This window comes from Liolophura sinensis, chromosome 7 (genome assembly GCF_032854445.1).
Source record: "Liolophura sinensis isolate JHLJ2023 chromosome 7, CUHK_Ljap_v2, whole genome shotgun sequence".
Taxonomy (NCBI): domain Eukaryota; kingdom Metazoa; phylum Mollusca; class Polyplacophora; order Chitonida; family Chitonidae; genus Liolophura; species Liolophura sinensis.
In genome coordinates, this window is record NC_088301.1 from 41,226,242 (window position 1) to 41,246,497 (window position 20,256).

The 20,256-nt window shown below is 37.4% G+C and overlaps 1 protein-coding gene across 1 annotated transcript in view; it reads right to left on the bottom strand.

Annotated features, from left to right (window-relative positions):
• LOC135471282 (DDB1- and CUL4-associated factor 1-like) overlaps positions 1-20,256 on the bottom strand; it is a 38,449-nt gene that overhangs the window by 3,499 nt on the left and 14,694 nt on the right. The window contains exons 8-34 of the mRNA XM_064750450.1: positions 19,582-19,683; positions 18,959-19,117; positions 17,339-17,379; positions 16,707-16,845; positions 16,078-16,284; positions 14,787-14,956; positions 14,230-14,349; positions 13,919-14,021; positions 13,496-13,615; positions 13,116-13,187; positions 12,313-12,394; positions 11,734-11,867; positions 11,048-11,129; positions 10,393-10,517; positions 9,505-9,765; positions 8,891-9,102; positions 8,335-8,410; positions 7,724-7,785; positions 6,191-6,254; positions 5,673-5,744; positions 5,215-5,271; positions 4,740-4,820; positions 4,168-4,254; positions 3,520-3,753; positions 2,259-2,352; positions 1,539-1,637; positions 825-898 (exon numbers count right to left, since the gene is read on the bottom strand). Of these exons, the coding sequence (XP_064606520.1) occupies positions 825-898; positions 1,539-1,637; positions 2,259-2,352; positions 3,520-3,753; positions 4,168-4,254; positions 4,740-4,820; positions 5,215-5,271; positions 5,673-5,744; positions 6,191-6,254; positions 7,724-7,785; positions 8,335-8,410; positions 8,891-9,102; positions 9,505-9,765; positions 10,393-10,517; positions 11,048-11,129; positions 11,734-11,867; positions 12,313-12,394; positions 13,116-13,187; positions 13,496-13,615; positions 13,919-14,021; positions 14,230-14,349; positions 14,787-14,956; positions 16,078-16,284; positions 16,707-16,845; positions 17,339-17,379; positions 18,959-19,117; positions 19,582-19,683 (3,129 nt within the window). The remainder of the gene's footprint in view (positions 1-824; positions 899-1,538; positions 1,638-2,258; positions 2,353-3,519; positions 3,754-4,167; positions 4,255-4,739; positions 4,821-5,214; positions 5,272-5,672; positions 5,745-6,190; positions 6,255-7,723; positions 7,786-8,334; positions 8,411-8,890; positions 9,103-9,504; positions 9,766-10,392; positions 10,518-11,047; positions 11,130-11,733; positions 11,868-12,312; positions 12,395-13,115; positions 13,188-13,495; positions 13,616-13,918; positions 14,022-14,229; positions 14,350-14,786; positions 14,957-16,077; positions 16,285-16,706; positions 16,846-17,338; positions 17,380-18,958; positions 19,118-19,581; positions 19,684-20,256) is intronic.

The following is a 20,256-nucleotide window of genomic DNA, read 5'->3' on the forward strand; positions in this document are numbered from 1 at the left end:
ACAATTACATCATTTCTATATGTAACTCGCAACTGCCTTATCAATCTTATTAAACATAATACCCTCAGTGAACATCCTGCGTACATGTACATGTACATATTGCACGTCAGCCGAAACACAGTTGTATTTGAGCACATTAAAGGTCTGCGAACTTGTTTCTAAAAATGTAACACTAAACAACACTTCCTTTCAATGCATGGCAGTAAAAAAATTTCTTTATCAAAACCATCATATTTTTCAATTTGTCAGGTTCTCCTAAACATTTATGTGCTCAATCACTGCCAGAAGACAGTCAAAAGGGTCAGCACTAATGTCCTGTGTGTTCTCTTACCTCAATCACTGCCAGAGGACAGTCAAAAGGGTCAGCACTAATGTCCTGTGTGTTCTCTTACCTCAATCACTGCCAGAGGACAGTCAAAAGGGTCAGCACTAATGTCCTGTGTGTTCTCTTACCTCAATCACTGCCAGAGGACAGTCAAAAGGGTCAGCACTAATGTCCTGTATGTTCTCTTACCTCAATCACTGCTAGAGGACAGTCAAAAGGCCAGCACTAATGTCCTGTCTGTTCTCTTACCTCAATCACTGCCAGAGGACAGTCAAAAAAAAACATATACTAATGTCCTGTATGTTCTCTTACCTCAATCACTGCCAGAGGACAGTAAAAAAAAAAACACACACTAATGTCCTGTATGTTCCCTTACCTCAATCACTGCCAGAAGACAGTCCAAAAGGGTCAGCACTAATGTCCTGTCTGTTCTCTTACCTCAATCACTGCCAGAAGACAGTCAAAAGGGCCAGCACTAATGTCCTGTGTGTTCCCTTACCTCAATCACTGCCAGAAGACAGTCAAAAGGGTCAGCACTAATGTCCAGTATGCTCTTCTTCAGATCAACAGTTGCTGAAAACAAATCATCAGAGGGACTTTAACTTCACGTATTGTTGGTTATACTTCACAGATCTCTCTTAATTTCAACCGAAAGGAGTATAATGTCACCTTTAGATCAAAGGACATATTGGGAGTTTGTCACATTCATTGTATGTTGGTTAATTTTGTCAAAGCTTGAATGACAGAAAATATCCCCATTCAGTGACCCTTTAACCTGAGTTGAAGGTAATGGGTTTTACAGTCATGATTTACTTCATTCATGAACTTTTGAAAAGGACAACTTAGAAATTTTGATGCTCACTTTGCTTTGTCATACACATGTAGGCACTCTACCTCAGCAGGTTGAAACAGAAACATGGAACATGGTCTTTATTACAGTCCATAAATCCAACAATAATATTACCTAATTTGTCCATAATGCAGTAATTATTCATGCAGCTTTTCTGGGCTTTATTTCCCTTTTTTTTAGCATCTACTTTAATAAATTAATCTTATCACACTGTTTAACAGTCCTTTTTTTCTTTTTTGTTCTCTGCTTTTAATACTTATTATATACTTATTATTCTAAAATTGTTTCACAGTGAAAAAAAATTACAGAAAATATTTTGAAAATTATTTCTCCAAACATTATGCTATTACCAAGGCTACCCACCTATATTTGAGTAGTCCACAGCATCAAACACTCTAAACGTGGACTCTAAGTGAGTATCTTGCACTGATGTATCAGCATTTTCATCAACTGAACGTCTTGCTGTGGAAGGACAAGAACAGTGCAGGAAATAAAACTGTTCAATTTTCCCCAGAAAGAAAATAATTATCCATCGGGTAATGGGATACTAAAAATTATAGTTTTAATATACTAGCAGCTTTCTTGTTTCAGGAATAATTAAATTTGTGGGCATTCTAGCTACCAGGGGAGGCAATGAAGTCAGAAACCACTCCATGAACATAGGTATTGGGTACTTTGAATTGTTGTAATCGCATGAAACATCATCTTGAAAAAACAGTCAAGACAGCATGTACTGCAACCCATTTAGTTCTTCCTTAAACATGACAATGTACCATAAACTAAATTGCTACTTTGTTGTATTATAAAGTGTATAATTTCACAATAATATGGACATAAAACTGTCAACTATCAAATATCTAGCCATATATGTTAAATTGGTATCATAATCTATTCACTCTTTGCAGGTAACTGTACAAGAGATGTAATGGCCTTGAACTTTTTTCAGAAACATTGTACCTACATCTACTATCCATCAATTATTCACAATATGTACTGTATATTGATGATAAACAAACTCCATTAAAAAATACCAAAAAAAAATACACACTATTTAGCCAACAATTTACAACAATCTATACCTACCACCATATATAACGTGTCCAGTTTGATTGAAACTAATTTGAAACTGATTCAGGGCAGGAACTGTTCTCAATAGGTGATATTTCCGTGTATCCCACTAAAAAGTGTTACTCAAGGAAAACTACTACTTATAGACTGGGCATCTATATCCTCTGCAGATCTTGAAACTATTATTCAAATTCAAAATTCACATTCATATTCTATACTAACTATATGTAAGGTTGAATGGAAAACTTTTATTTACTTATATGACTGGTGTTCAATGCCGTACTAAAGAATGGTCACTTATATGACTGTGGGTGAAGGAAATAGGAGTGCCTGCAGAAACAACACTAGGACATCACCTTCTAATTTGTATGCCATAATGTAGGAATGTAAATTATCCTTAATAAACTCATACTACCAAAACAGCCTTCAAGGTCACAAAACCAGTGACCTTGTTCGAGCCTGGGATGAACTGACACATTCTGTGCCCTAATGAACGAAAAACAAACATCTTAATAAAGCTCTCGACTATGATGACCATCAAGTTGAGCTGATGGGTACTGGTTTTTGCTAAGCTCGAGATACATGAAAGTTTTAATAAGGCACGACTCAACTTAACTGGTCGTTCACAGTTTGTTCCAGTCTCTGATGGCCATTTGATTTTAAGATGTACTGGCACACATGTAGCACATCGTTCTTGTGCTTATCACCTGAGCTGCATCTTAAGCTCCAATGTATGTCGAACTTCAGGCCACCCCACCTGATAATGTACCAGAGGACCATACTCCTTACAGCGCATGCATTGCTCTCTACATGTATCTTGCAATTTACATGACTACCACCAATGGAAAAGCTTGACCTTTGGAGCGCACACGAATATCACTTGTATCCTCTGGCGTAACCATTTAATCAGCATTCATCAATAAAATTGTTTCAGGCTTTGGATAGAATCATATATGTACTCTAGATAAAGAAAATGCATGTCTATAAAGCATTTTTAGAGGCAAAGGTTTGTTTCGGTTTTCTGATATCACTTCCTGCCTCGTGACCTTTGACCTTGGCTTTGTTCAACAAGTTTTCTGTACAAAATTTACTACTGGTGGCAGCGATGTAAAGCGAAAGGTAGAGAGTGATGTATGTGCTTCCAGGGGTATGCCAGAGGACACTTATGACTTGTACCCACTGCCTCGTGACCCAGACATTAGTCCACCAGACATGAGACAACTTCACCTGGTCTACCCAACCTTCTGAATACAAAAATCCACAAAAGAAAGGATACAACTTCAGAGTTAATGATGATCTCTAGTCCATGAGGCTGAAAGACACCACTTATGTTGGGATTGAATTTGTCAAATGTATGAATGGGCAATCCAGAGTTCACATCCCATAATACTCCATCATTCAGCACTAGCTTATCATCTGGACTGAATGTCGCTCTGTTGTTTGTGTACCCATTGGCCATATCTGCATCGTGCATTGTCAGGATACATTCTCCTGTGTTAATGTCATAGATCTGCCATATAAAAAGCCCCAATTTAAAGGAATACATTTAAATATAATAAGAATATCTTTTTAAATTATAAAGTGAAATTATCTGTCACAAACCATTGTTATAAAATCAGAAATATCACCAATAAGAGGTGATATGGACAAGTGCAATTATTGAAGTTGTAAAATATCGCTCAATCAATTTTTTTACTTCACAAAGATAAAAAGGTCTTTTTTCAATACAATTAGCATTGTTTATTGTCAGAAAAGGAACTAATGGTTTTTTGCAAAGAAAAAAAAAACAGAATAACACCCCCCCCCCCCCCCCCCCAAAAAAACCCCAGAAAAATCACATGCCTGCGACAAATTTCCTCAACAAGATTTCATTTGAGCAGACGCAGAAGGAGAAAGCGATTGCTCTATGCTCATTTTAACTCACCCGTGCTGTCTCTTCCTTTGTGCCTACAAGTCTGTCCAGTGTGGTCTTACTGAATTCAATGTGACTGTCCTCTGGAAAACTCAGTCTGTAATCAAACCACAAATTGTAATATTAAAGAAGCATTTGTGAAAGGTTAGCCCAGTTCTTTAATTATATACGAATGGTTAATGGAACCAATATTACCCTAGTTCTGCACATGAAAATTTGATTTTGAAGATAAAAATACATTTGCTCAGGTGGCCAATTTCAGAGATTTACGAAAATTATTATTATGTAAATATGCACTTTCAAAAGCACATGAAGACCTTAAAATGATTTTTCTGGTCCAACACTCTTTCTGATAAGAAATTAATCAAACTGCACAAAAATATCTAGTGTCCCTATAAGGTTCATCAATTATTAATCAGAATATGTCCCTTGAAAAATGGCAAACTTTGTGAAATACAGTATTCAAACACATTTGCACATTTGTATTATTATTAGTTTTGAAATCTTTAGGACATATCTATTAGGATGAAATACAGAAGCAGGCATAGGACTAGACTTTTCTGAGGTAAGGTGGAACTCACTTATTTATCAAACCAATTTTGCACAGCCCAAAGACAAGACATTGGTTCATCCCAATCTGTTGATGTTAACAGTAACTTTCCGTCCTGTCAATTAAAAACAAATTCAAGTGTGCAATACATAAACATGGTTTTTCAAAGTGGAGCATTTTGTACATATATGTTGGCCTAATCAAGAAATTCTTCCACAGCATAAGAGAGTTTCTGCCCATCGGTAATAATGGCTGCAAACACAATTTTCTACTTAGTGGTTATGAATTTGAATCTGTCCATGCGCATTTTCCTTGGATTGCAATCATTATTAATTTACAAGAAATGGACATTGGGTATAAATGTAGCTATTTTGTTTTCCAATGATATATAAGAATTGTATTAAACTTTCTAAAGTAGCATAGTCAGAAAGAATTGTAGAGAACCCAAATAAATATGGAATACAGATAGCAAGTTCTGGACGAAACAGCCAATGAAATAAAGATATTACCCGTGACATTTCTGTTCTTCCAACAACTCCTTGATGGCACTTTGCACTCAAAAGTTCCTGAACAATCCAAGAAAAACATACAACATTCACCTAAACATAATGGCACTATAGGAAATACAAGATATACATTTACACAGATTTCCATTGCATGTGTGTATTCCATTAAAATTATAAATTTATCACATCCCACCTTTTTCAGCACTTTTAATGTTGCTGTAAGAATTTGACAACTGGGGGTTAAAAACTGAAATTTGAAAGCCAATTTCAAATCAAGAATTAAATTTAAATGTTCTACAAAGGCAATTCACTAATTTTTTTTCCTGAAGTGAACAGTACATGCATATTTACAGCTGTTCTGTTGGTCTAACAGATGGCTACCAGAGATCCAATACATTCACATATTTCTGTCCCAAAATTTACATGAATTCATTTCATCAAACAATACTGATTTAACATACCTTTCCTGTGCGTGCATTGCAAAACTTGACTATTCCTGCAGAATTCCCCACAATGACGTCTTCCCCATTCACCTTCAAGCACAATGGTTAGAAATAGGCAAATGCAATGAAATCTTATAGGCATAAATACATTGGAAAGTAATTTCAAGTGAAACTTTCATGTTATCATTTCAAAAAAATGTTTGTTTGTTCGAACTAAAATCAGTGACCATATAGACTTTCATTATGATTTTAATGATTTAATGATTTTGCCTGGTGTGTGTGAGGTTGCACTATTTAGAATAACTTTGTTGGGATCTTCCAATGCTACTTCGTATGGGTGTGAAAGTTTAAACATGACTGGAGTTTTTCTTACTCAATTATGTATTTCCTGCATTAAACGTTTTGGGGAAGGTTATGGTATAGAAATAATGTTCCCACTATGAGTGTATTTTTGCAGTTTTACAGTCAATATGGTGGAGGAGGTTAAAAAAAATGTTAGATCTGGAATTGGAAAAGCAGAAGTCAAATGAACCTACAGAGAAGCTGCAAGAGGTGAGTGTCTCGTCTTCACTGTCTCGGTAGCAATGCATGCATCTGAACCTGGAAGAAAAACACAACTTCATAGAAATACACACACACATGTACACACCCAAAAGCTGTCCAGCAGTGTAAACCACTTAATTTAGGCTAAGGATGTGTGCCTTTCCATTTAGATCACCACTGATTATTAACTGAGTAATAATGTGCTGAGGTTTTGAAACAGACATACATGTAATGTGCTGAGGTTTTGAAACAGACATACATGTAATGTGGTGAGGCTTCAAGGCAGACTTTGCCCAAATAATGTGGTGAGGCTTCAAGGCAGACATAGGCAGACCCCTATTGAGTGTAATGTGTACTAACACCTATGTTTATGTGTACAAATCAAATTTTATGTGTACAAAATTGCGACAAACATGTGGCAGATATACTTTTAACCCTTCCTAAAAATCATTTCAAATAAAAACATCAATGTAAAAAAAGTTTCAATTATGGTAACCTTTTACTTGTGTCACTATGACTAAAATAGAGATATCAGGAATTTGCACACATGGGGCTTAGGTGCCTCAGAGGGAAACAAAAGACATGCTTGGTGCATTAGTTTGGGTCACTAAGAGAAAAATTCTTCATGTTCTACTTGAAGATAATAAGGTTATTAAGGATTTAGCATGCTTAACTGATGTATAATCTATGACATGTTCTGTATATTTTCTGTGATAAGGCTCTTTTTGATGGTTTATTGTGCTGTCAAAAAAAATTGCAGATTTGAACAAATGTCATATTTGGATATACTAAAATATTTGTGACAGGAGCAATCTTAAATTCATTTTGACAACGGTTTTAGACCGGGGACCTGTACTGATCATACTAAAATAGTGGATACTAGTCTGATACTAAAAATGGACTAAAAATGAAAAAATAAAAAACGAAATCGGACTTTGGATTTTATTTTCTTTTGTGTGTGGCATCTAAACCTATTCCATACTACTTTGGCATACGGTCGTATTTTCTTCATGCTTGGCATACAAAAAGTTGGCAAGTCTGCTTAGGCTGAGTAATGTGGTGAGGCACTGAGACAGACAATACCCAAGTAAAATGGTAAGGTTTTGAGACAGACATAAGCCATGTAATGTGGTGAGGTTTTGAAACAGAAATAAGCCGTGTAATGTGGTGAGGTTTTGGAACAGACATAAGCCATGTAATACGGTGAGGTTTTGAAACAGACATAAGCCATGTAATGTGGTGAGGTTTTGAAACAGACATAAGCCATGTAATGTGGTGGAGTTCTGAGGCAGACTTTATCCAAATTATCTGGCGATGTTATGCAGCATTATGCTGTGTAGACTTATAAAATTATACTTTTTGCCAAGCCATGAAAATGGTTGATCTCAACCAATGTAGTTTTTTGTGATTAAAAAGGTGCATAATTTAAATCACACTGAAAGGTGATCTTTCAAAAGCCATAACAGATCCCTGACCAAATATCTGTGCTGAATAACAAAACTGAGCTGGCCATGCTGAGAGTTCACCTGCTGTATATGAATTTCCTGTCCTGCAGGGATCCTATCACGCTGTTTTGTCTCTGGTTCATCTGAAAAGTTTACATAAATCACAAAATTAGCTAAAATGGGCAAATTACATGAAACACGAACATCCACAAAATTTTATTAACACATATTTTATTTGTAATCTCTAAATGCAAATAATACACTTGTACATGTAGTCCTCAGAACGAATTCATGTCAATGGAGAAAATACATGGCCAACAAGCATTGTGAAAGTAATGCAGTTTAAAGTGTGTCAGAATAACAGCTACCTGTATGTCGAAGTGCACAATTAAACAGAAAAAAGATGGCCATACTTCTGTACAAACTGCCCGAAAGTCAATCTGCAACTTGTCATGGGATAACAATGTAACAAAGTTTAAATAGGACCTAATTCATATCAATATGAACCTGCATACCAAATAAGAAGCACTTTAACTTATAATTCCAGATATTCTAAGAAGATACTGCTCAAAGGTGACAATTAAAAAACAGTGGGGCCCATCTTCATCCTTTTGACAGATGACATTCGAAGGTATGAATTTTCTCTTTGAAAATATGCATTTACCTGTATATAAAAAAAAAACAAAACTTACCTGATTTTTAAAAAACCTAGAAGTAAAGTTGCGAGGGCCATTACCCTTTTTCCTTGAAATTGGGCACCTGTGAGGCCTGCCAAAAAGATGTCTGCCATTAATATATGTTCTTCTACTCTACCCTTTGGAAACATTTGTAACAATGGATATTAATATTTGTCAGATGTACAAAACATATTTTGCTGAACTGAAAGTGAAATAAATAAATATAATAAATATATGAAATAAATAAATAACATATTGCATATGTCATTTGTGACCAGATTTTGATTTGATTGTTTTTTTTTTAATGCTGTACTCAAGAATATTTCACTTATATGACGGCAGCAGCATTATGGTAGGAGGAAACTGGGCCCGGGGAAACTTATCGGTGGAGAGGAAGACAGCAGGAGCTGGACTTACAGCAACCGCATTGATGAGAGGCTGGGCCATTGTGCCGTGCTAAACCCCAAGGCCACAGAGGCCCCGATCAGATTGTGAAATTTACTGGGATACAACCGTTCTGTGAAATCTTATGTGTGGATGTTCAATACTGCCATAGTATGTCTACACTTACTCAAAGATGGACATGGTCGGAATTGTGGAAACAGGATTGGGACACAAGGCATGCTGTTTACGCAAAAAGTCTTTCACAATTCGATCCAGGGTTATGTTGCTCTCCCAACCACCATCACTTGATGCAGATTTGTCATCTGTCTTTGGTTCCAAACTTCGATGCAAGTCTTTGTCTTGGTTGTATCTACCTGGCACACCTGGTGATATGTTTGTCTGAAATATCATTATTTATTTATTTGATTGGTGTTTCACACTGTACTCAAGAATATTTCACTTATAGGATAGTATTATGGTGGGGGGAAAGCAGGCAGATCAGGTTGCTGACGACCTCCCAACTTACGAAATTCTTTGGCATGTTTCAAAACACACTACTAGGCCAATCTAGCATTGGTAGGGTTAATTCCCTTTGTACCTCTAACTGAATAAAATATGTGCATGAGATATAGGTATAAATTATTTGTCAGAGCTTTGAAAGGCTGGTGAACAAGATGACGATGACAATTACGCTTTATAATTTTTCAGTTTATAGTTACGCTGCTGCTGTAGTAATAACTAAACAAAGAGTCAGTACAAGAACATAAATCATAAAAGATGACGAGTCTTTTTCAGTCTTACCCTGTCAATGGTTGCGACCGGGGAGAAATTACTCCTGCTCAACGAAAGGTTCATCCTGATAGGCCCCATGGGAGTAATGGGTGTTATAGGAGTGATGGATGTGACGGGTGTGACGGGTGTGACGGGTGTGACAGGTGTGACAGGTGTAAATGGCATCGCGGGTGTGACAGGTGTAAATGGCGTCGTCGGTATCACAGATTGGCTACTTCGGTTTGGGGCCGTGATGTTTATCACTGGGCAAGGGTGACTCAACTGGCGAGACTGAAATATATAGACAACATAATCCGACTGAAGAAAAACACAGCTAATATTCTTTTATGTCATTATCTACTGAGCACTAATACTAATTAGACAAAACTTTCAAGAGTCATTCTGGGGTCATTTGAAAGACTCTCTGTGAACCCCTGCCATACTATACTATGTAAACAGAAATACTTCATTCGATCAATGTTCAGTTCCTTCAGATGAAAATAGAGCTCTTTTTGCACTGAAAGGACAGATTTGATCATAAAGAAACAACAAATGCCTGGAGAATGGCAAACTTCATTGACATTTTATAGGTGGTTGACCTATAACAGATCCTTAATTAGACTAAGTGGATGATGCAGACAACAGCTTGCCTGGTCATGTTTTTGAGACAGGTTTGTAAAAACTGTCCAAAAGATTATGATACATTCTTCAGTTTAAATCCTGGGTTGAAATGGTTAACTCTTTTGTCGTCTTGTCTCCTACTGAGACATGGCCAAAATATTCGAAGCGAGAAACTATAGATATCATCAGAGATGAAATTTCATGTATCACTGTCCCCTAAAAATTGCAGAATTCCACCAGTTCTTTGAGTTGTGTGACCCATAAATATATGTTTTCAGCTGATATTGCTACACTGACCATTCGTGGTGTTCGTGCTGGACCGCTGGGATAGATGTGTGGCAGAGCTGGGTGCATGGGCTGACATGAAGTTTTTTCAGGTAGATTAGCCTCTCGCTGCAAGCTTTCTGCAGATTCCTTGTAACCTACAACAGATAGGACAAGTGTGCAATTCAGTGTATTTAACTCTGATAATGCGATTTTTTTTGTACATGTCCCCTAATGGTTTAATTATCAGAATATTAGCTATGTCAAATCCACAACAGAACTTGAATTTGGTTGGAAGGGTATCAAACAGCCTGTGTGTAGGTGACAGATGGACATGACAAATGCAAAGCTTCAGCTCTATACACAAAGTACTGAAATCATGAATTTTGTAATTAATTTACACACAGAGCATCAACAACTGAACATACCCTGCATGTCCTTTTACTTTACATCTATAAAGTCCAATTTCATGCTAAAATTTATTAGGATAAACCAAGTCTGTGAAATAGTCGTGAAGTCCAAAATTGGCGAAAAACCTCAGGTAACAAAAAGCAGACTAAAATTTTAGTTATCTTGCAGAACATTTCTTTTCATTCACACTAACATGCATTTTGGAAGACAGCATCCACTAAGATTTCATATAAAACAAGCCCGTTACTGCAGCAGTCTTAGAGGTCTCGCATCTTACCCTTGGACACAAGATGATTGTGAATAAGCTGAAGTAGTTCCTTTTCTGGATAGGAGATATTGGTTTGTGCAACAATGTCAGCCTATAAGAAAATGGGAGAATAAAATAAAAATCAGTTATTTTGATCAGTAAAGGCTATCAAAGATACACCTGAATGCAAAACTTGAACTTAATGCATAAAGTACTGAAGTAGTCTCACTGGGATATTTACTGTAATTAATGTACACAGAGTATCAATGACTGAACACTTATTTCAAACTTTAGCTCAAGGCATGCATACATGAGTTAACACCTCTAACATTTCCTTAATATAAAATAGAACACACAATACACTATGTCATGAATATTGTATGCACATTAATTAATATGCAGACATCAAATCAAGGATGGAACACACATTTGTTGTTTTTGCTTTACAAGCAGCACTTTGAGCTACCACCCTGAACATTTATTTTAAAACTGGTTCTATTACCAGTTCTAATAAACAAAGTCACAAATTCTGTAATTTATGGTAATTAATATGCACATAGGTCACAAACAAATGAACATCCCCCTCGTGTTAATGCGTTTTACATGAAAAACTGCAGTACTTATATGCAGTACTTTTTAAGGACAATACAACGTCGGTGAGGTTAATACTGGCCATCAACTGCATGTGGGGAAGAAAGTAATGGTAGAAACATTACCCGTCTGACATCACTGAGGGAATGATCCATCATGGGGTTGGGAACTTTCCCTGTGACTCGCTCCAAAAGCTGATTTGCATATTTACAAAACTTGATGTGTTCTCTTTCTTCTAAAACTGGTTCTCTCATTAATACTGGAAACAAAAGAAAAACTTACACCTCCAAGAACCATACAAAAAGAATATATTGTTAACCTAGCTTTGCCAGAGTACACTGCAAGTTTAAATGTTATACATGTACGATACATAAACTCTTCACTGGAGCAAACCAATTTGCTTATCATAAAACACATTGCATTAAATTACATAATGAGCATCTGGTGTTTGTAGGTTCATACTAACTGTTCCCCACAGAGACTAATACCACTAATATGAGATATGAAACGTTTACATCCACCTTCCCAATGAACCTGGCCACACCTTCACTCTCTTTTGTACACATACACTGCTTTTGTACCTTTTCATTTTACTCACAAACTGCCATTTACAAAGAATGGGACTTAAGAAATTATGAAGACTTGCGAAAGCAGCCACAGGTGTCCTATAAAACTGATATCAAAAGAAACAATGACTCACTTACATTTAAGCTGGTCATCTGTGAACAAAGGAAGCTTGCTCATGATCTGTTTAAGAGTATCTGATCTGGACAGTCCTACAAGTGCCTGGAAATAGATCATTACAAAATAACACACTCGTCAACAATTCTATTTTCATTACTAAAGGTTCTGTATTAGTACTGTACATATAAATGGAAGTTTGGCCTTCTAGTTCTAGTTCATGTATCCCATTCACATGGCTTCCAAATAGGAAGAGGATAGCACATATTTTGGAATATTTAACTTTTACAACAATCATCTGTTTTATAACTGGAGTAAACTATAACTTTTACCTGGTACATGACAAAGCAGCAATCAAAGAGCCAGAACGGAAGGAGGGGGGGGGGGGGAGGGGCAAGAACAAAGCTTCATATGAATAAGCCTGGGAAGCCCCCTATTAAGATAGTATGCTTTGATCCTCTTCACACTGATCATTGATTTAGCTGTGTCACTGTTGAAAGCATTGGGTAATATTTTTTTTTCCGTTTTTTTTTTTGATTGGTGTATTACAGCTTACTCAAGAATGTTTCTCTTATACCCAGGTGGCCAATTTCATGGTGGTAGGGAATCAGGCAAAGCCAGAGACAAACCCATGACCATCCGTAGCTTGTTGGCAGACCTCCCTATGTACGGCCATAGAGGATGCCACCATGAGCTGGACTTGAACTCACGTTACTGAGAAGCTCTTAAATACCTATGGTGGCCCATGGATGTCAAGAAGAGGGAAGGAACATATTCTCTATATCCACTGTACTGCAGGGTACATCATACCAGCTTATTCACTTACTTTACAGGCCAGTGTCCTTATTTGGTCAGCATGTGTGATAGGCACCTTGGTTTGTAGCACCTGCAGCAGCACCTGTTAGGTGTGGAAACACATAAAAGGTAATGAAAGGTCTCCTGATGATTCTACTACAGTGAAAGGGATACTGATGAAAGCAATACATCATTCAAATTGCAGATGATTTTAAACAATTTGCATAATGTATTGTATTCTATGCCTTGCCTGTGTTCATTTAATGCAATTTGTTATATCAACTCATCTAATTTGACTGGTCAAATGAAAAAAAAGGAGAGATAATATTTCATACAGTTTAGAGTTAGAGAAGCAAGGCCACGTAAATGCGCACCAGCTTGGGATTTTCCGGATGTCAGTTTAGTACTTACCATGACACCATTATTATAGCGGACCCTGTCCCACATCTTCTGGAGGATGTCATTAAACCCCTTTGTGGTCACCACCTTACGGGAACCCCCTCCTCTATACCGGCCCACTGCTCCACCCAGCTGTAAAGAAAACGATTGTTCACTCAGTTTTTATTTTCACTTACGACATTATCCCAGTCTCAAGATGCTTATTTTCATTTTGTTATCAGTATTTTTTAATATTTTTCTTTCAATGTTTTTTTCTATAAAATTCTTTGTCATTAGCCGGATTATAAAAAAAAAAAAAAAATCCCTATCAATCTACTGAATTTTCTCTGACATAATCAGGTTATGGCCAACAAAGAATTTTTTAAGGTTATAAGGAATACAACAGTAGGGTGACTGGGCAAACATCTGGCTAGTTGGACAAAGCCATTTACTTACTGTCTCCATTGGCCCACACACACAGTTAATGATCACATTCAATGAAGACTTCTGAATGTCAATGTCTGAGAGGATGTTCCCTTCTGCAAAGCCCACCATGATGCTGGAAAACAATGGACACAATTACTCAAAACAGTTTTAGCATGCAAAAGCTTAGCTAGACACAAGAGCCAGTATAACTCCCAGAGAAATTAATAGCCTGTCTCAAAGCCAAAAAAAATCTTTTTCCATAACTAATAGTTGTTTATTTCAGATCTTATTTTACATTAGTTTTTGGAGAGGCCGTGAGTAAATCAGCGACCAGATCATACCTGATGCATGGTGTATACAAGTCAGTTGCCAAAGCAACCTGCTCCAAAAGCATGAGCTGACCCTTTATAATTGTAGTGCACACGACCAGCACATCTAAACAACAGCGAATTGTCTCCAATCTGTAAACACACAAGCAGTTAATCAGGAAACGTTGCCACATTTCAAAGATCGAAAAATTAAGAATGCTTGAGTCCAAAGTGAATTCGCCTAAGGGTCAAAATTCTCAAAGGCTCCCACACATCTGATAAAAGATCTCTCATTTGTATGCAGTCTGGAAAACCAATTAGGTCCTTTAATGAAGTCAACTTTAAATTTGTTTAATTCAGCCAAAATTTCCCACAGGACATGTACTTATTATATGAATGAACATATTACACTTACATGCAAAAAAGTGTGCCCATCCCCCCCCCCCCTACCATAATGCTCTGGCAGCCATCCTACAAGTGAAGTATTCTTGAGTACAGCATAAAACTCCAATCAAATAAATCAATAAATACATGTATATGCTTGCATATAAGTGCAACTGTGTATGTTTTGTTACTGAATTCAGACTTACTTGCCACCGTAACTGGTCCATGGTGATGCTATTGCCAGCAGTTGTAACAAAAGTTTCATCCCACCCAGCTCAATGAAGGCATTGACAGGTTTCCAATGTAACCTCAGAGGCAGGTGCTCTAGTATAAAATCTATGTTTTCCTGGATTACGTCAGGATCCAAATTGTATGCCTTGTTAAAAAGGGAAAAAAATCTTTGTGATAGACAGTACACATAGTTCAGGGAAACAGCTCTATAACCTTGACTTACTTGTTACTGCAAGACAAATCGCTATTTCAAACTTAATACCTTTAAACTACTAACAAATTTTGGCTATATCCTTGCAAAAATGAAACACTACAGAATTAACAAAAGCAGACTAGTATAAGAATAATACAAATAAAACTTTGTATCACTTCTTTAGTATTCTGTTGCCATGCCAGAGGTTACTGAAATATCTTATAAGACTCTCTGTGACAACACATTTGCGCTGTTAACTTTAAGTACCCTTGTAAGGAGGACGAGGAGACCAAACTTCTTTTGTCTTGCTTTACAACTCTAATGAATTTGAACAGACGTTGTATGCTAGCGATACAAGTTCTAAGACAGGCCCCTTCCAATCCTATCCACATATAGGACCTATGTAGCATTTACCACATGATCTTTTTATAATCAGCAATCCTTAGATAAGGGGATCACACTTCCGTTTCACCGAAATTGACTTCTGTTCTGCTCCAATCGGTTCTTTTCAACCCAAAATGTAGTGAATTTTGAACAGGCAGCCATGTCTACCTTTTCGATGCTTTGCCATGTATTCTCCATGATGGAGATTTGTCACCATGCTGATGGTGGTTCTTTACAGATAAAAATTCAAATGAAGGAGAATTGTCTGCTCTGCACCACGCTCATCTCTGCTAAGGTTAGTGATGGGGAACATTGCTGTCTGTACAATGTTTTTACTGGGTGGTGGACTAGAAACGCTTGATATGTTTGTACACCGAGCCGATTGTGGTCAAATAAGTGCGTTTCACTTGTCTAAAGATCGTTGATGAAGAAAATGTCAGGTAGGAAACGTTACAGGGGTTCTAAGTGAAGATAAGAAAATACCGACAGTTTTGAAAGCGAACCTCTGTTCGTTAGCATCGTTAGCATACAACATCTGATTCATTAGGCTATTCCAGTTATTGCCATTGTATGACTGGGAGTAGACTTTTGTCATCTTGCATTAGCAGGGCTCTGTCAATAGACTCCTGCTGGGCAGCCTTAACATGTAAGCTGGACTCTATGACTAGATGTTTACTGCCCTGAATTACCTTATAAGCAGGACTTTCTGTGACTAGACTTTTGTCATTCCCTCTGGCCTGAGACCTCCTGAGTTCCTCCACCTTCTGAAACAGGTGTGCCTCAAAGTATTTCTTTAGTGCAGCACAAACTTTGCGAATGCACTGCCGATTCACAAACTGGTTCCCTTCCATCATTGATTGGTCTGGTTCAGAATGAAGAATGTCTATGGTGCTGATCTGAAAGTAGAGCACAGATACACATGTTGGTAGCCATGTTAGTTAAAAAAATCTTTATTTGATATTCTTCCAAGTCTACTACATGTACATTGTACGTTCCATACTCTCAAACGTTTATAACACATTTTTTTCTGGACCCCAGTTATTCCTATACACACACACAGGTGCGGCGGGATGTTATAAAATTTTGGGGGGGCTAGTGCAGTGGAAGTAGCATTCCAGCTCAACAGGCTCATGCAATTCATATGGCTGCAGACACAATTTAGGAAATTTCTGGTGGAAAAAACTGCGATAAATCCAGGAAGAACTGAAAGTTTTCCTTTATTTACCAGCATTCTTTTCAAAATTCTCAACCTTCAACTCCCCTGGTTTCCTATGGACACCGGAGACCTCAACAAGCTTTGTGCAAAAAAAAGTCTTACTTGATTCAACAGCCTTCGTAACCCATCCAATTGGTCAAATATGTCCAGAATCACCCGGAAGGGTAGAGAGTAGTAGAAGAATATGGCTGCGTGACAGCGACTAGAGTTGTGAGAACATTCCAACAGCCACAAGGCATAACTGTCAATAGGAAAGGTACATGTACATCCAGACCAAATACTCAATTTCCATCAATGTAATGCCAATAGTGATACCTGATATGTGAAATAATACTATTATCAATGACATTTCACCTATGTATAAATAATAAATTCTGAATACATCACAGTAAATGTGTGATGTTCTGCTAAGAAAACTTTTTCTAGTACCCTTTCATTTGGTCTTAGAAAGCACAGAGTTCATTTATGATGTTTATGTTCACATTTTTTTGTTTGCTGAAGTGTACATTGTAGTTTCACTTAATACTTCAGTTTATTTCCTCAAAAATACTTTAGATTTCATGCTCTTATCTGTACCAGCTATAAGATGTTGAGTGCGTAACAGATGTCAGAGTATCCCAATAAACTGGCAGCATACAAATAAATGTGGAATGTATGTACAGTAGACGTGAAACTCAGGTGCAAAGTCAGAATACATGTAGATGTAGCCTGATGTAAAAAGCATAAGCATTTACCTGACCAAGTTTCGAAGCTCGTGCTCTGGGAAGGTACACACCTGAAATTGTGAACGACTTGATCGATTCAGAATACCACTCTATTGGTTTTGGGTATTTTAGCGAATATTCACATTTTGCCAAGTATCTGAAAAAATCTTAAGTACTGGTAACAGCTGAACCAGTAAGTGCTGGATTCGAGCATGTGAGCTCATTGGTTACATTGCCAGTGAGTGAGTGAGTGCTTGGGGTTTAATGTCGTACTTAACAATTTTTCACTCATATGACGACGAAGGAAACCTTAGAGTGCATGTAATGTGCCTCCTTGTTGCAGGGCAGATTTCCACAGCTCTTTTATCTAGTGCTGCTTCACTGAGATACCTTACAAAGGCAAGCAAGCTGCCCCGCCCGATTATACTGATACGGATCAACCAATCGTTGCGCTATCCCCTTCGTGCTGAACGCCAAGCGAGGAAATTACAACTTCCCCTTTTAAGGTCTTAAGTGTGACTCAACCCAGGATTGGTCCTGGATCTACCACTCCCCAAGCACCAATGGTGCTATCGCGGCCAGTACTCACACTGCGAGGTGTGAAGCTGTGACAAGCACATCTACATGACTGTATGGTCTTAGGTATAAGAGAAGTTGTGACATCATGTGACATCATCACCCTCGCAGAACAACAGCCAGTCAGCCATATTGGAATCTAGTTTATATGGGCTGATATCACCAAAGTACTCCAATATGGCTGCCAGAAATACATGTAGGTCATGCAACCCCTCTATTCCCCTATCCAGGATTTCCGACATGAAGTACATATAATCTATATCGTCATTCACAAATTCTCAAGAAAGGATTCTTTGTGTAAATCTAGCTACCTGTATAAAGTGACAAGGCCACATCATCGAGTATGTCAGGTGACACACAGCTTTGCTTCTACTCTCTCTATAGCGCTCAGACCAGATGATAAAGTTATCATACATCTGTGTTAACTGTGACAATATGGTCTCTATTATTTACTAAAAACTACAGTACCCCAATTCCTCAACCTTTTCACATATGAAATTGCAACATTCAGTGCAATTTATCAACATTTTTAATTTAATTTTGGGACAAAAGTACGATTTTATCACTCAACACAGAATAATGCCTTTACAATTTGCTTGAAAAAAAACCTTGCAAACATTCAAAAAGGTTGAAGAATTACAGTAGGTGATCTGAAGTCTGAATTTCGCAGGATTAGAGGAAACCTACACATATTTTTGTAGCGTACACCTTTGATGTGTTCATCCTCTCAAAAAGATTGAGTTCCAGCTAAATGGATGAAAAAGTACAGATATGTATTTCTGTTAGCTAATCTGGATTAGGTCAGATCTACCTATGAAGCAGTTTTTATTTATGTGTGGTTAAATATTAGGCAACAAGATCTGGGGTGGAGTTTGAAGTGCTCCCTGCAAGAACATTTTACACATTCCCAGCATAAACTTCCTGGCTTGATCTTAATATCAGTATCTGACAAAGAAGAACCAAATCTAGAAATGTGTTTGGAAAAGATTCCAGAAATTAGTCCTGCAAACTGACATGATAGATACCAAACCGCCACATGTCCTGTTCTTGGACGAAGGTTAGATTGCAACTCACCTTTTCCATAATATGTTCAAAGTAAGAGATGTAGAAAAAGCACAGAGAGACCCCTGTAGCTGCGACTGATGGACAGTGAACCTGACACAGCTTCTGGACACCCCTGGCGGCCAGGAATTCCATGGCAAATTTTTTGGAACATAACATATTCGCCAGATACTAAAACAAGACAAAAGATGTAATGACTGCTAAATGTATAAACACAAAGACTGATATTGTACAAGGAGTTTAGGCACAGTTTGGCAATTTACAAAGCCTCAAAGACAGCAACATTTATCCTAAAAAATTTTGTTTATTTTTAACTGGTGTTTTACATCGTATTCCAGAATATTTCACTTATACGACGACAGCCAGCATTATGGTGGGAGAAAACTGGGAACAGCCTGGGGGAATATCCTTTAAAAAAAAAGATTTATCAACAGTAATTAACTAAAAACAATTACTAAACTCTTCTGCAAAAAGGCATCCAACTTGCTTTCAACCAAGTGAAACGGACACATGTAGATGGTTGTCAAAAATTTATAATCCCAGGACAAGCTGCATTTCTATATACGTTCCATACGCTGCACTTAAAAAATCCATCAACCAAGCTCCATCACCTGCTATTTCCCTCAAACACTTACTCTGAGAGCAGCAAACGAAAGGCGAATGTCCTCTGTTTTTTCGTCGTCTATATAGTGCAAGATAAGTCCTATAGCACCATGCTCCATTGTAATGCCTACAAACTGAAAAGAAATCCCATTCAGTAATAAAGACAGCCAGTATGAACAAACCTTTAAAGCTAATGAAAAGTTCTCCAACTTCACTGTTTCAACTGCTATCTTTCACTTCTCAACAGTAGGACCCTAGGCTCAATTCAACACTGCAGGTAGTTCATCCCAGTCACAAAATAGTCTTCATTACATCCAATGAGAATCTCTCAACACATATGTTGTTCCTATTACAGAAATCCAAATTGTTTAATTGTGTACACCTATGCCGTGTAAACTGGATACACTGATTGGTCACAGCAGCTCATTCGGTCTAGGACTTCCATGGTCGGGACTTGCTACCTGTATTTAAAACAAACTCAAATTTCCCACCAGAAATGCTACAGAGTCAAACCTGAAGAGCTGAGGTCATATAACCTCTGGGATAGCTAAGAATAGCAGTCCTTGTGCAGTTGGCTCGCGTAAATGTACAAGCCTTGTATATTTTACGGAAATCCACAGGTGAATGGGATATTCACTGACTGAACAAATATGCTTAAAGGGCTTTTGCAAAAACAACAGAATGTTTAACACCAAATGCTCAAAATC